At 42.4% G+C, this 17120-nt stretch overlaps 1 protein-coding gene across 3 annotated transcripts in view; it reads left to right on the top strand.

Annotated features, from left to right (window-relative positions):
* LOC149859453 (protein argonaute-3) overlaps positions 1-17120 on the top strand; it is a 64052-nt gene that overhangs the window by 10368 nt on the left and 36564 nt on the right. For all 3 annotated transcript variants that reach the window (XR_016443509.1, XR_016443508.1, XM_090057560.1), the window contains exons 2-4: positions 3643-3814; positions 14331-14451; positions 15982-16190. Coding sequence is in view for 1 of the 3 variants with exons in the window: in XM_090057560.1 (XP_089913686.1) it covers positions 3643-3814; positions 14331-14451; positions 15982-16190 (502 nt within the window). In the remaining 2 variants the exon portion in view is untranslated. The remainder of the gene's footprint in view (positions 1-3642; positions 3815-14330; positions 14452-15981; positions 16191-17120) is intronic.

The raw sequence follows: 17120 nt of genomic DNA on the forward strand, positions 1-17120 counted from the left end.
TCCAGTGACAGTGAGTTCTGCAAGGGAATTACTCATTGCATAAGTGTTTCTTTTTATGCAATATGTAGTTCTGTGTTAAAGCTGTCTCCTGTTCATTTCAGTACGTGCCCCATAGTTCTAGTATTCTGGGATTTGGTGAATAAGTTTTCTTTTCACTTTATTGATAGCCTTCATGATTTGATAGCCTTATATTATCTTCTCGCTCAGCTTTTTCCTTTCCGAACTGGAGAGTCCTAGCCATTTCAGTCTCTTCTGGTGTATAGCTGCTCCATCCTGATAAGCTTGGTTGCCCTTCTCTATACCTTTTCTAATTCTACCACATCCTTTTTGAGATGTGGAGACCAGAATTGAGCACAGTATTTAAGATGTGGAGGCACCATAGATTTATACAGTGACATGATTGTTTTTCATTTTTGTTTTCAGTTCCCTTTTTAATGATACCCAACCTTTTTGGCCATTGGCTTTTTGGTTGCTGCTGCATATTGGAGTCATTGTAGATCACAAAAAATTTGTTCAAAGTCTTTCCTGAGTTGAAATGGCTAGTTCTGAGCCTAGCATCTTATATGTATAATTTGAGGTTATTTTTCCTCGTGTATTACTTTGTACTTGTCGATAGTGAAACCTTTCTACCAGTTTTTGCCTACCGGCTTAGTTTTGTGAGATCTTTCTGCACTTCCTTACCATCAGCTTGGGGTTGCACTGCCCAGAATAATTTAGTCTCGTCTGCAAACTTACTGACGTCACTGTACCCTCATTTTTCCATTTTTTAAAATATTGAAGAAAAATTGGGCCCAGCAGAGATCTGTGGGAGACTTCCCTTGTCACTTTCCTTGCTCCTGAAAAGTGACCATTTAGTAGGGCTGTGTGATGCTTCGGGTGGTGATTCGATTCAGAGGAGATTCGGCCTGATTCTGTTGCCAAATCTCCGAATCTGAATCGAATCAGCATACCAATTAAAAAGTCCAAATCAATTCGAAGCTCTCTGAATCTTCAGAAAACATTTGGAGAGCTTCGATGATTTGGGCAATCCCTGGTGGCTGCAGCAGGGAGCCAGGTGGATTTTGAGCTGGTAAGTAGGGAGGGGTGGGGGGAGGGGACCATGGGGGAACCCCTCCTGGCCCCCCCTGCCCCACACTACATGGGGGGGCTCTGCATGAGCCCCCCTATGCCCCACCCTATGGGTGCCCTGTTCGCCCCAGCTCCAGCCCCTTGAGAAAAAAAACTAAAACAAGAAAAGCCCCGGGACTCCCTGCTCCTGTTTGCAGGGAGGCTAGCCATTTGTATTTTCTTGTTCTTTCTCTTCCATACAGAGCTTACATTTAGTTAAGGAAAAATCTCGTTGGGCTGGCTCTTCGTGGTCCGCTTTCTGGGTTTTAACAAAAAATATCACGTGAATTTAGTTTTCATGTCGGAAATTGGACAGGAATACTGTTAAAGGTGCAAGGTTCTAATTCTACTGTCTGCATTAGTATTTCATACATATATGAACGTACCATAATGTAATATGGTAATATGTAATAATGTGTTAATATATTGAGTCCGCTACTACCAAGCCCCCAAGCTACCTTTTAGTTTTGCTTTTAGTTTTGCATTGCTAAAGCATTTCTGGAACAGTTAATTTATAGAGCTGTTTCTATGGTTGTGGTGTCAAACTATTCAAACAGTGTATTTGATGTTGAAGAGAACACAGAGATCCTGAGAACTGTTTTGCACAAGCTTAATCTGTGTGAAGACTCTATGATGTTTCCTGTTTTTGTACTTTTCCTTTGTCTTGTATTCAGGTTTCCTACAGCACTGGTTTTGGTTTTGGTTACCCGTGCAGTCAGGCACCTTTTACTATACAAATTTTGCTATATTGCAAAAATTCCTTAATTTTCTTGTTACCCAGTTCAGCTGATGTAAGGAAATGATCTTCCCTGGAGGACTTTCTATAAGGTTATTCGCCTTTTGAATTTAGTTTTTCCCCAGCTCTGACATTTTAACTCCTATGTAAAAATGTGTGGGCAGGAACTGTGCAGCCTGCGTCACTGAGTAGGAGCTGAGCGGAGACTTTTAACCAACTTCATCAATGCTCTGCAAATCATGACATTTGTACAATGAGTAATTTTAAAAACTTCAAAGCATCTCAAAGTACAATTAGTTTTATAGTCTGTTTCTTGACAGGAAAGAGCTATATTTGCAAGGAAAGAGTCTCTCTACAATTTTTCAGAAATTGACCATGCTTAGTATTAAAATGTATGCTTAGTTTTTACGAATAGTATATCTAACCCAATTCCTGTGGTGAGCATCCTAGTCTAATGTGTACAACTAGGCAACACGGTAACTTTTAAAATGGTAGAACAGTTGGGGAGAGATTTGTACAAGTTTAGGCCCCACTTTTTCTACTCCCCTCTCCCCCCAACACCTTGTGCTTGATTTTTATAAACTTAATTCCTGCAGCTGTTGTAGTACTGAAGTTGTTCAGTCTTGAGCACCCAGACATCCTTAACGACTCTTCAGCTACACTCCTTCCTCTTCTGGGTCAATGAGCTTTGGCAAGCGCAGCTACCTTGCAGCTGGCGCGTTTAGTGTTTATTTGTTCAGCTCAGCTGGCTGAAAATGGATAATCTCTGCCTTCCAAGATCGTATCCCTTATGCTGTTACGCTTGTACATTCTATGGTGCCAATGACTAAAATACACAGGTCCTGGCACGCGTGGACCATCCTGCAATTTCCAGTGCACCTCTGCGTATTACCTCTAGGGTGGTCTTTACACAGACTTTTTTGGACTTTCCATAGTGATGCAAATAAAAGAAAATGCATTCTCTTGTTGACTCGCTAAGAAAATCCCACTTAACTCTCAGCAGTTATAGGAGTTACATTTTCACCGCTTTCTCTGGGATGGGGTGAGAAAAGCAGATCATCTAGTGATGAAGTTGAAAGATGATAACTTGCACACTCTAAGTTGTTGGGTTTTTGGTTGTAGCAGTGTTGGTCTAAAGACATAGGCAGGCAAGGTTCTTTGAGTAGATGTGATATCTTTAATTAGACCAACTGAGGAGTTTGGAAAAAAAATTTCTTAGCAAGCTTTCGGGTGTCTGAAGAAGAGTGATTGTGCCCAAAATCTTGCTAAGAACTTTTTTGCAACTCCTCAGTTGGTCTAATAAAAGCTATCACAGCTACTCAAAGAACCTTGCCTTCTACGCTGTAAGGCTTTTGTCACATCCCAAGTTTCAAATTACTTGAGGCTAAACATTTTGCCCCTTGGAGGAAGTCGAAAGGTTTCAAAAATCCAGTTGGACTGTTGCAGGGCCCCAGTCTGATTGGTCTGATTCTGTCTTTTTCCAGTGTTACCCCTTCCTGTATTATTTTCTAACCTTTCTATTCTCTGCATGTCTTTCCCACTTATTACAAGCTTATGTTTCAAGTTCTCAGCAGTCTTTGATCTCCCTTTCAGGTTTTATTGCTTACCTGGTCTGTGCTGTTAACTGGTCCGTGTGAGCCAGGACTCATGTGTTTTAAACCTGTTCTGCATCCTTGCAAATGTAAATGAGTTGTTGTATGCATTTTAACCTTGCTACAGTGTCGTCAGATATTATTTTCAACATATATTTTAATGCATTGTGTTCAGGTTCTAATCTGTATTCATTGTTTCCTTGGCAGGACCTGTCGGGGCCCAGCCCCTGCTCATGGTGCCCAGACGGCCTGGCTATGGCACCATGGGCAAGCCCATTAAATTGCTGGCCAACTGCTTCCAAGTTGAAATCCCAAAGATTGATGTCTACCTCTATGAGGTGGATATTAAACCAGATAAGTGTCCTCGGAGGGTGAACAGGTAAGTCATTCACAAAAGTTGTCTTACTATTAAATGATCTTGAAATAGTTAAGCAATAGAAGAGTATATTTAAATAATGAAAAGCTTTACAAGAAAATGCTTGTTGAGAATTCAGTCATTCCTTTTCCATGTTCCCCCAGAGTTGGATTAAACTGAAATTTCCTCCTTCTCATCTACTTGGGTATTCAGATATGTGTGTCATTAATCCTGGGGTTGAATAATCGGTCAGCAAGCTCCAGGAAGATGTTACACTTGCTTAACTCTAGGGAGAACAAACAGCAACTTTTCAAGTCCACTGTGTCTTAAAGTAAACATGCCATGTTTCTTGCACTTATTTCTTAAAATACTTTCAAGTATGAATAATTTCAAGACAATCCTAGAGGGGTATGTTTTTTCACTAATACATGGCATTAAGTTTTACAACAAATATCTGATGTGAGCCAAACAATATGTTTTTCTCACTGAATTCTCATTCTTGTTCAGCCAACTTAGTAATAGCTGAAGTTATGCAGAATTCAGTCTGCACTCTTTCAGGCATATCTGAGGTTTTTCCTTTTTTCAACCCCCTTTTGTTTTCACAGTATTTACTGCATGACTGGGTCAGTTAAATCCCCTGGTGGTCTGATTTTGAGGTTTATGGTTAAATGGAGAAAAAAATTGCTTTTCTCTCGGTCTTGAACAAGCTTTTATCTGATCTCATCTGGACTGTTTAGAGCTCGGTTCAGAATTTCCCCCACACAAATGTGTGACATCTCCTCTGTAGTTGACATTAAAATCAACCATAGGTCACTGCTTACTTATGTAGAAACTAAAAGACAGACGCTAGGGTTTGGTTTTGCTTTGGGGACATGAAATCACTGCACTGACTGCGCTGAGTTTTACACATGCTTATGCAAGTAAACTTTAATAGACTTCATTGGTTGGGTTTTTCTCATGTTAGGTAATTTTTATTTTAAAATGCTGAATCACTTGATATAAAATTCAATCCCATTTCAGGTTTATTATATATACATAGAAATAAGTACTTACTGTACGCCATCTGCAAGTTAAGTATATAGTTTAACAATGCTCCATTTCCTTGTGAAAGTCCACTTGTGCATTTTATATAGGTTGTGTGAATTGATCGCAATATCTGTAGTTAATCTAATTTCCGACTATAAGACCCTGCTTTGGTTGCTTATAACTTCACTGATCTCTTAACTGTTTGGAGTGAAATCTTTCAAGCCATGCAAAGACCCTAGATATTTTTAAAATTTCAGCCACTTGAGATTAAGGTATGGGGAAATATTTGTTTTGCCAACATTAAATTCTTGTCACTTAAGAGAATTTTAGTACCTCCATACACTGGTGCAGAAAAATGAGTGTAACTGGGAGGGCCTTTCTCTTGAACATTTACCTAGATTTGGCTGAGTGAAATGGTTATAAAATGACACTTGATTGAGATTTGTTACAAAGCTGACAGTTAAGTTCCCTGCAGGCTGGTTGTGTCTTGAGCATGCTCCAACTGAGGGTCACAAGGGATCAGTGGGATTTTTCTTTGCAGTTCTTCCCGAGGTTCAGACTGGCTGTTATGTGGGGCACCAGTATTGAACATAGGCACCTCTTCTGTGCTTTGGTCACTTCCCCTGTTGGAACCCAGGCAAAAGGAATAAAGGAACTGGCCTGGAGTCCAGAGAAACAGTGGGACGGGGATGTCTTAGAGTGGATTAAGGAAAATAAGGGCAGAAAGGAGCAGACTGGGAGGGAGAATACTAGTGGACCTAGTTTAAGGGTTGAAGCCCTCTAGAATTGGGCCCAGGATTTTAGACTATTCCTTTGCTATCCGATGGCATACTCTCACAAGTGGGAATGTGCGTTTCCTTGGGAATAAACCTCAGTGGCACAATATGTTGCTGCTACTTGTCCCTAGGGAACACCCATGCACGTGCCCTATGGCACACTCTCATGCATGTGTTTCTATCCTGCTTCCTTTTTTTAGGCACGGGGTTTTTTTGACACTAGAACCTCCAAGAGTCAATCCCTTTCCTCCCATGCTGCAAATTAGTAGTGCCAGGAACACCTGCATGTGTATCGCATGTGTGCAGTGCCAGACAGGTCTGCGGTGCCACGTACTGCATGTGCGCGCTCATCTGGATGCACCAGGGGAGGTAGCTCTGAAACTCACTGGTTTAGTGTCTAATGATTGGCCCACATAAGCTGCCAGTTGCTCCAGAAGTAAAGTGGTAGAGGTTTGTGCTGTGGATCCAAAGGATTCAGCTCTGCTTGATGGCACGGGTCCTGGTCAGTATGCCTTCTTATAATAGAATTTGGTTTTAGCTGAGATTTTTTTTAAAAAACATTAAAAACTGAAAGTGATTTTCACCTCTTAAAAAGTTAGAAGCATCTGGGCTGCAGTCAAGAACTCAGTAGCTGGTTTGCACAGGAAACTTTAATTCTGGCACTGAACAGTTCTTAACTGTTGTGGGATTGGCTTTGCAGCCTTGACATGCTTCTAACAATGTTTTTATATGCAGAATTTGCATAACTTGTTCTTAATGTTTTGAATTTGTGGAACAAGCTACGCCTTGAGTTCAGAAAATTAGCTTGGTCCAAAATGTGTCAATAAAAAATAAATTATTTTATGAAAGCTTGTTCTTTTTCCCTGCTCCTCGTATTTCAGTAAAAACCATTCGCCCTCAAAGAGAAGACAGAAAAGAGGGAGACTTTTCTCATTAGTGTCTTATGCAGTTGATTCACCATGTGGGAAGCACTGGATACAGAGCAAACTAACTTCTGCAGCTCTGGCCTTCATAGTGAAAAGAAAATAGAAAACACACCCATAAATGTCTTTGAAATCTTTGCTGTTTCATCTAAGTATTGTACATACAGTATTGAGCATGCAGATCTATCCTTCTTCCTGCTGTGTATTGTATTGGGTTCTCATAATACTACTTGGCCATTTAGTTCCCATTTCAGATGAATGGTTTCAGGATGCATTTGGATAATACAGTAAGAGGTGTTCTATAATATCTAGGCTGTTTAAAAGTTCAGTATAATAAATTGCCAAAATGGGGTTTTATATTGAAAACTCGAACACTAAGCTTGTGAACTGCAGATTACTTGGGTACTGTTCTATCAGGTACCCAAAGATTTTGGAATCATAATCTGGAGGATTCGACAGAAATATTAACTCATCTGTGCTGACTCTCCTGACTTACATTTCTGATTACTGAAAACCAATTGGTTTTAGCTTCTTGTAATTTGGTGGAAGTCTGGACAGTAATAAATGCTAGTTTGCCAAAAGCTGCGAGGGAGGGCTTTCTAAAGTGCAGACTTAAACGTCTTTATTTGCATTTTCCACCATCTGTTTTAGAGGAAGTATCTGATAAAATGCTGACTGGGGAGCTGTACTTTCAGTTGCAGCTGTGTAAGTTTTTTCTCTACTCCCCTGGGAGAACCACATCAAAGAGTGCAACAGCTAACACTGTGTCTACTTAACTCTCCCTTAAAAGGTGGGGAAGTTTACAGCTGTCGCACAGAACTTGATATCAACTGTTTTGAAGTAGTGTCTTAATAAATCTCCTTGAAAAACCAGAACCCTGTCCTCTTTCGTATTCTTGTTCACATTTTTAGCGTGGTGTCGCTTAAAGATTGTTACTACATGTCAAGTTCTTATCAGAGCTTCTGTATTGGTTGTTCATTATTGTTGTGTGTGTGTTAAAGTTTTCTGCCCATGCTTGAGAGGGGTTGAGAACTTTTGGGTTTTTGTTTTTTTTAAACTACTCATTGAGATTATAGCTGGAGTAGGTAGCACAACCTTACAAGATTATCTTGAAGACCCTTGGTATTAGTGGCTGATAACTGCTAAGGCAAGGTTGGGTTGAAATACAGATCACAGCCCTGCAGATGGACTTTGTCCAGTTCATGGTGGGTCCCTCAGTCCCGCCTGGCCCAAGTGCTGTCTGATCAGTGGTGCAGGAAGAAGAATAGATTTGCATCCTCAGTTCTGTATGTTCAGAACCTAGATGAAACAGCACAGATCTCAAAGACACTTACGGAAGTGTTTTCTATTTTCTTTTCCCTATTTTTACCCTATTTACCCATCCCTGTTGCCACCCCCAAGTGTGCAGCAGGACTGGGGCAGCTCCACAGCGGGACTCTGTTTCTCGACAGCCCAGGTGGCGGCGGCAACTCCTTTCGGCTGCCGCTGGCCCACAGTCCCATGGAGACTGGCAGGTGCCCATGTGTACTACGTGGCCCTGGCCTGCCCCATACCTATTGCAGACCTGCCCTGACTGGAGCAGACCAGCTGGGACCTGTGCACACAGCCCAACCCTGGGCTGTGCCCTGTGACCACTCCAGACTTGCCCATCCATGATGAGCACCTGCCACTGTGGCTGGGCAGAAGCTGCTGCTGGGGACAGGGGAAAAGTGGTCACTTCTCTCTTGCTGCAACCGCCCAGAGTCCATGCTGCCCTGCAGCTCCTCTCCGCTGTCGTCACCACTGCCCTCAGCACCACCTCTGGGCTGCCCGGGAGGACAGCAGTAGGTGGAGAGGAACCACACAAGACAGCTGGGGAGCAGGCTCCAGGTGGCTGAACCAAGAAGGTTGTGGCAGTGGTGAGGAGCTGGCAGCCGCTTCCACCCCTGCCACCCCCCTCAGTGTCCAGCAGCAGCTTTTGCCTGGCTGCCACTGCTGCTTATTGTGGGTAGGATGGTCCAGAGCAGGTGTAGGGCAAGCCAGGGTTGGGGTCAGGACTGTGTATGTGGGTCTTGGTTGGCTGAGAGCTAGTGCACTCCTGCTGGGGTGAGTCAGGGGCTGGGACCAGGCTGTGCACTCAGCTGCTGCTGGGTGCTGGTGGCAGGGAGGAGCTGCAGGGCACACAAGCAGCTGTTGCAAGGAGGGTAGTGTTGTCCAGCCTACAACTCCCTAAAATTGCCTGTGTGGCCCACGGGCCCGTATAATTTCCACCCCTGTGCTAAGATATGACAAAGGTTAGGGCTGAAGTAATTCAGCACTGGATTTTTGCCTTGGGCTAATTTTAAAATTCAGCCCAAACAGTTTATGCATTTCCAAGAATACATAGAGCGGAGGTCAGTAGAGCCTTTCCATCTGGCCCCTGGAGCTGCCTGTGGCAGCCTTCTGCAGCAGTAGGCTCTCCCTGCGCTTGGTCACACTCAGCCCCCTGGGGCTTAGGTGCAAGTGAGCTGTCCCTGTGCCCTGCAGTCGGGTGTCGTGGGCTCTGGCACAGGGGAGGGCTTTTCTACTGTGCTGCAGGTGAATGGTGGGAAGAAATGGCAGCAGCAGCCAGGTTCTAATGCCTGCCTATCTCTAGCCCAACCTGGGTCATTCCAGCTCCCTCCACCCAAAACATTGCCCACACCTGCCCTGGAAAGAATTGTTTTGCCCAGGATGCATTTGTGAGACCTGTTATTTAAAATGTTTTTGTTCCCAAGTTCTGAATTAGGATGTGGGATTTGGCAAGGAGCTGACTGCTGCTTTGTTATGGATGTGCCTTTGCCTTTTTTTTTGAAAATCCACTCAGATTTGGCCAGGTTATAAGACCCTTCTGTATGTTCACTAGATCAGTGGTTCCCAACCTTTTTTATACCAGGACCCATTTGTCAACATTGGCCAGTCCCACCCCAGTAAATAGTTTAAGTAGAAAACAGCCTCCTAGCCCTGCTGGTGCCCCTCACTCCCAACCTGCTGCCTCCCACCCGAGCCCTGAGCCCTCTAGTGTGTGGGGCATGGGGCCCTAAGCAGCCTCTTGTAGGCTGGAACTGTGCCAGCTTGCAAGGGAAAACCCAGTTTCCCACATTTGTCTCACTTAAAGGAGAATCCATTTTTAAACTTTTGTTTATCCATTTTTAAAGTTTTGTTTGTAACTCTTTCATATATTCTTCCCATCCACTTTTCTCAACCCATGGGTTGAGAGAAGCTGCACTAGAGATTTGCTAAATTCTGTCCTGGCCAGATCCACAGTTTCTGTCATGGTCTGTGTGCTTCAGCCTCCAACAGCTCCCGGTGCTGCCTTGATAGCACATGCATCTTCTCCTCCATAGCTCCTTCCATGCCTGGAATGCACTGTATACATGCTGTCCTGGCAAAACTAAGCATGCTATAGTTACAGGACTTCATGGGCTCAGGACTTCCCTCATATTGGCTACTCCCAGCTGCGTTGGGCCAGGAACTGGAATGCAGAGCTTGGAACCTGTCTCATGCTCTCCATTTTCCTTTGGGTGGCATCTAGGCAGCATAGAGGAAGGATCCATCTTGTTCCCTCTGCATGTGAATCAAAACAGGAGCGGGAGGAAGAGAGAGAAGTAGACGGAGAAAGAGAGTCTAAGAATAGGGCTAGGGAGAGAGGGAAGAAGAGCGGGCACTACTGGGGCAAAGCATGGTTTGGAAATAGTAGTAATAATACAATGTATTTAGACTGTTTTGTGTAACTCATGCACATTATGAATGCATAAATTAAGACTGAAAATGCAGCCTTAACTCTGTTATTTCCTATCTTAAATCCTTGATTTTTTGCAGCCTTAATACTGTTTTCATGTAATAATAAATTAGAGTTTGGGGAAGGCATTTTAAGTAGCGGATAGTATGGTCAAATCCTTTTTTATTTCCATATTTTATATTTCTAGAAAAGAGTGCTGATATAGAGTACCTGAATATGGTGGTGAAGGTGGAGTAGTTCAGACGTGTGCTACCCATGGTTTATGAACTATCACTCAGACTAAGAGGCAACTGGTTTGTCAGCATTTGCAACTTTTGCGTACCAAGATAAGTGTCTGCTGCTTTACGTATAAATGACATGGAACAGAGTCCATAATTTAGTGATCTGGTTTAAGCACAGGCAAATTATCTGATGTCTAGCCCTGAAGTTCTAAGTAGGCAACTATAGGTTTAGCAGTGGTAAATTTTAGAGACTGCCAAGTGCTTTGAGGAGGGATTTAAAGGCAAGGACATGACTTGATAAACAGGAGGCACACTTCTCCCACTGTAAGTTAGTGCAATAAAACTCCTGAACTTGCATGGAGAAATTCCAGTACCATATTAGTTTTAAATGACAGACTTCACGTTAACCCGGTGAATTCAGCCCATACTTTCCTATGGTTTAAATCATAACGTATCAGTTGAATATCGTATCTTACCTTGTAGGGGTACTGTAAAGATGATGTCTATATGTTTGTGATGCAGGCTAGGTCTAGTAAGATGCACTTAGGGATTCATCTTTTTACACATTCAGGAAGATTCTTGAACTCAAATTCAGTCAGCAGTTTTGCTGAACCAGTAAAGAATCGAGTTTTTCTTCCAAATGCTTTGCTTCCATGTTAGTAACAGGAAAAAGTCAGCTTTTTTGACTCCTTACAAACAGCAGTTTTGACCAAAAAGGTGTCTTTATGGTCAAGTTTTGACAATCCTATGGAACAGGTTCAAGTTTTATGTTGTTTTATAAACTTCATGATCAAGTGGAATGCTAAATTTCTGCAAATCCTACTGTAAACTAGAGCATGAAATCTGAGAGCTTTGCGTAGATCCTGTGTTCACATTGTTTTGTTTGTAGTAGGATTCTAAAGTTGGTGTTTAAAAATATCTAATTTATTCCTCCTGGGGAAGTGTGTACAAAAAAAAAAAAAGTGACGGAAAGTAGTTAAAGACTGCAGCAGTAGTTTTTATGTACCATGAGTACTACAGATTGTCATGAACCCAGTAAAAGTGCTTGTAGAACAGGTATCCAATAAGGCAAACAGTCGGCTGCAGGAAGTGTACAGAGACTGCAACTAGTTATACTAAAATGCTTCTTTTTTTATTTAAAGAGCTGTCTTTGGATTTTTTTTTTTCTCTTCCAGATAGGAATACTGTAGACCATGGGTCAGCAACCCCAAGCACGTGTGCCAGGGCATGGGAAAGGGACTGGGCCTGTGCTGCCACAACAAGGATTGGGCCTCTCGCAGGTCCTCTGCCAGCCACTCAAAGGCACGTGGGCACCTGCCACCAGCATCAAATTGGGATGGGGTTCTGTGGACCCCAGTGCAGCTGCTTGCAGCCTCCCCACCTGCTGCCGCCAGCAGCCCGGGATCAGTGATGGGTGGCAGGGGCCTGTCTAGAGCCCGGCCAGCTGTGGCAGACAGCTGTAAGCTGCTGCGCCAGAGTCCATGGAGCCCCAGCCTGGCTTGTTGCTGGTGGTGGGTACATGCATATTTTGGGCAGGCAGTGAGGAGCCTCAAGGGGCCCGATCTTTGTTGCGGCAGTGCAGCACCAGCCCCCTTCCCACTGTTTGCCTCAAGGCTCACGTCTGCCTGCTGCCAGCAATAAGCCGGGCCATGACCGCAGTCCCCAGTGCAGCCTCCTGGCTGCCTGCCACAGCCAGTCTGGCCTCTAGGCAAGCCCGTACTATCCACCATGGAGCCCGGGTTGCTTACAGCAGGTGATGGGGAGGCTGCAAGCAGCAGCACTGGGGTCTGCAGAGCCCTGGCCTGGCTCGTTGCTGGCCATGGGTACATGCGCGCCTCAGGGCAGACAGTGGGGAAGGGGCCCTCAGTTGTGCTGTCACGACAAGGTTCAGGCCCTTCACAGCTCCCCTACTATCAGTCCCTGGCATGCCAACATTTTCCAAGTAGAGGGTGCAGGTGTTTTTGGCACTCTGCCCAAAAATGTTGTTAACCCCTGCTTCAGACTAATAAAATGATGGGCTTTTCTACACATGGAGTTGCTTCAGAATAGCTGCTACAAAATCCTGTGTGGATGCTCTTATTCTGGAATGAGTGCTTTTTTAAGGTTTAACATAAGCCACTAAGGAAGCTATTTAAGAATAGGTATCGTGCTTTAAATTCACACTGTGTTTTAACTTGAATTAGTTTTAGATGTAGATGCATGTTACATTTGGATGTACATGAACTAATGTTCCCTCTTTTTGTTTCTCTTCTACCTTCCTTTTGACACGTTATTCTTTACCACTTTTCATCTTACAATACAATGAGGCACGTGATCATTGCTTCACTTCCATCTTTTCTGTACTGAGAATGTAAGTGGAGCAGAGTTGCAGTTAGAAGCTGCTAGGATAAAAAAAATGAAACCATTTCACTCCCCTTTCACCAGAACTAGCCTTTTCTCTTCCCCTTGCTATAAACTTCCTTGGTCATTATCTTTATCTCTCTCATTCAGTTTTTGTCACGGGCTGTAAACTGGAACTTATTGAAGTCATTAGCATCACATGTTTGACAGGCTGGTGTGTGCAAGATTTGGTGGAGTGGGGTTGGCAACACACCAAAATGTTGGGAGGGTCTTTTGGACAAAATTATCGTGATTGAAATGTGCAAGAACAGAATTCAGAGTAACAGGATACTTGAAAGGTTTTCTTACAGTGCACTGACGTGCACATTTTTAGTAGTCTTTTATGAAAGATTTGAATCTTACAGAAACCACCGAAGTAGAGAGAATGCAGTGAGAGACGGTTTTATTTAATTTTCTCAAAGAAGTATTTTCTCCAAGTTCAAAATTAGATATGAAACTACTGCTATCAGTGTTACTTAAAGGGGAGGGCAAAGTATCTCAGTTGCTTAAAATAGTTTGGGTTAACATTATGCATTCAGGAAAAGACATATTAGTAAACTTATGTAGGGTTGCAAAAAAGGTTCTGGTTTCTACTGCAACACAAACAGAAAGGTTAAGTTTCTATAGCTTATGAAAGTGCTGTTTCATCAAGTATAAAGCAGCTGCAAGGCCATTGAAAAGATAACTGTTTCAAAAACAACTTGATGCCCACCCCAGTCAGATAGATTGTAAAAGATGGAAAGTCTCCTTGGCTCCTTATGTAATTACTGTTTGCTTGCAGTTCGTAAGGAATAAAAAAAGATTCTTGGAAATGCTTCTGTGATGGTGGCTTTCTTGTGCTACTTCAGTGCATATAGTAGGTTATTTTGTATCTTTTCTTTCCTGACATTGACAATATTAAAGAAAATTAGAATAAACTGTGACTACTATACTCAGATTTGATCTATGTAATTATATCTTGTCAGTTGTTTTTTGGGACTCAAGTTTAATTAAAGTTCATGGTTTTGCAGTAAAACTGGAGTTGGCACTATTTAGCATTTTTGGAAGCCAGACAGATTAAAATTGTATTTGCCTTTGTTAAAACCGTGCTGTTTCCATGAACTAGACATAACCATCACTCCTAAGATTAAATAAGTAACTTTTTAGTTTGTGTGCTTAGAGGTACATTTAATTATCTCTTTGTATAGCATCTAGCATAATGGTGTCTTGATTCTGTAGTAGTGCAGACTATTTTTGCCTATTTAAACTGTGTTGCTGATTACTTTGCTTATACTTCACCATTTCATTAAGTGTTTTAGGTGAATTACTAGAAGCATCTTTTTCAATATCATGTCAGTATAGCACAAATACTCTCTCTAAACACTGAAACGTTCTCAGCAGAATGTGTAAATTGCAGGAAATTACTTCCCAGTGATGCTTTTTTCTTTCAAAGCTCTTTAATTGTAAATTTTGACATCTTACAACTTGCTTTTTCAGGGAGGTGGTGGACTCGATGGTGCAGCATTTTAAAGTGACCATATTTGGGGACCGCAGACCAGTTTATGATGGGAAAAGAAGCCTTTATACAGCCAATCCACTCCCTGTTGCAACTACTGGGGTAAGACAGTTCGTTACTTTTCTATTAAGACAAGCACAGCTTCTTACAAGAATATCCTGTAGTTAGAATCAGAAATAATGAAAGTATGAACCCTACATTAATATCTACAGCAAACAGAAGTCATCTCCTTAGCAAATATTTAAAATTAAAAGCACTTTTCTTCAGCGAGATCTCATACCAAATGCTTGCTGTACAAAATATACTCTAACATGGAGGTGCTCAACTCCGCAACCCCTGGAGGCATGTCATCCAGCCCCCTGGGCACCCACAGTTCTGAAAGTTTGGTGCCAGGGGAGTAGTAGCAGTGTTAATTGCTGCTCCCCTGCTGCCAAATTTCAGGACCCTTTGGAAGCCTTCTGAGCTGGGTAGCATTGCCCTGCTTACTAGGGGTGCACCAATTTAAAGATTTTATTTTATTTTTTTGACCGATACCAGTGGCCAATTATTAACTGCCCATATTGACTGATACCAGTCCAATAGCAGATATGCAGCCTGGCAGCTTGGAAAACAGAGTCTGGCTGGTAAGTCTGTTGGGGGGTGGGGGGCAGATTTAGGCCCCCACGGTGAGAGAAGGAATGGGGCCAGAGCAGTGGCAAGTGCTGCCCAGCTTGTATGGGATGGAGCCACAGATGGGCAGCTTGTTTGTGGAGTGCAGGGCTGTGCAGAGGGGGGTCGGCTCTTGCTACTGTGCTCACCTCCAGGGGAGGCATGAGGGGCATGTGCCCCCCAGCATTTGTGTGTGTATATTTCATGTATATTCAAAATTCATATTCATTTTTCTACGCAGTTACATTTTTCATAACAATCTACTCATATTTTATATATATAGATAGATAGATAGATATAGATATATATAAAAATAAAACAATACGCATGCTTAATATGACTTGCATATATATATGTATGACTAAATTATTATGAAAAATGTAACTGCGTGGAAAAATGAATTTGGATTTTAGGGGGAATTCAGATATGCTGCTGATGATCTCTTGGGAAGCCATGATCAGCAATATAGGCTGTCAGGGGATGGAGGTTCTACAGAAATTTTATAACTGACAATATAGGAATGTAAAACATACTTTTTTTTTTCCCCTCTACCCTTTTGCTCCTTAGTTGGGGAGCCAGCAAAATGGTGTTACAGTAAGTAGGAGAGAGTTATTCTGGTAGACTGATAGAACCATGGGGTGGTGTTATTTTTTTAAGAATTGTTCACCTATGTAGGTTAAATGCAAGCCTTAGCATGACTTTGAATTCTGTTTTACAGGCTTGATTCCAAGAGCTATAAAACTTTGTTGTCTTATAAACTAGGTCAACAGAAGTTAGAAGTATTTTCCTTTCCCATCTTTTCCTGCCTAATAATACATGCAGAAATGTTTCTGTCCTGATTTCTGAGTTGAGATCTTTACATGGGTTGCCAGAGTCTTAGACAGGTGGGTCAGGCTAGTAGGTTAAAAGAAGAAACAGTGGGATGTTGAAGTAAAGCCTTTCTGTCTTGTTTTTGTCCTGCTTTCACATCTCAACCTTCGCCAGGTGGATTTGGATGTAACGTTACCAGGAGAAGGTGGAAAAGATCGTCCCTTCAAGGTGTCAATAAAGTTTGTTTCTCGGGTGAGCTGGCACTTGCTGCATGAAGTTTTGACGGGAAGGACCTTGCCTGAGCCTCTGGAACTAGACAAACCGATCAGCACTAACCCTGTACATGCTGTCGATGTGGTGCTACGACACCTACCCTCCATGAAGTAGGTCTCTAATCTGTTCCCTGTCTCCCTGCCGTCTGTCTCTTTGTCTGCTGTATCCCATATGGGATACCTCCATACTTCCACAGACATGACCAGAGGAAATTTAAGCCACTGCTTCCCGGCAGCCCATTTCATTAGAGAATAGAACTTGTTATCTACAGGTGTGTAACCATGTAAAGAGCTCAGGCCCCAACAAGTAATATTCAGAGGGGTGTTCTCAGAAAAGTCCAGGAACCATCAGACACTTCTGCCAAGTTCTCCAAGTCATTTCTCTTGAATCAGAAATGTAGTGATACAGAATGCTCTCAAATTCCATCTCTGCATTCTGCTTATGTTGTGCTATGCATCATCTAATGTCGTGTGCAGTAGCTGAAAGCTTGTGGCTTTCTTTTTAATTCAGCAACACCTTTTTACAAAGTTAAATCTTTCTGCTCAGTTTTTGGGTAAATAATTTAGTATAGTTTTCCTTAACAGTGTCTGTTTTCCCTTCCTTTTAACCCTAAAATTTCAAACGAGGTTGAATTAACATAGATATGTATTTGTCTTTATTTGGGCATTGGGAGTCACTTAAAAAAAAAGTTAGAGTAATCATTTGGGTCTTTTTTTTACACAGTATAAAATACATTAGTACAGACAAATCTGTAACGTGCTAAAATGACCTTGTAGCTTTAAGGAACTGAATTTTTTTCAAGTGACCCACATTTCAGAACAATGTGAGATCTAATGACCTTTATGCTAATGTATCCTGGGAGTTTGTAACACAGCTACAGACGGAATTTTTCCAGCTTTTTGTTTATGCCACTTCCTACTGTCCAGAGTAGTGAGATGAAGTAAAAACCCACAAGCTGGTAAAACATACCCAAATTCCTGTTAGTGGAAAAGCATACCAAAGGGTACATCCAGCACACACCAGGCCTGTTCTATAGAAGA

The sequence above is a fragment of the Crocodylus siamensis genome, chromosome 7 (assembly GCF_052110815.1).
Source record: "Crocodylus siamensis isolate JL-2025a chromosome 7, ASM5211081v1, whole genome shotgun sequence".
NCBI classification, from domain to species: Eukaryota; Metazoa; Chordata; order Crocodylia; family Crocodylidae; genus Crocodylus; species Crocodylus siamensis.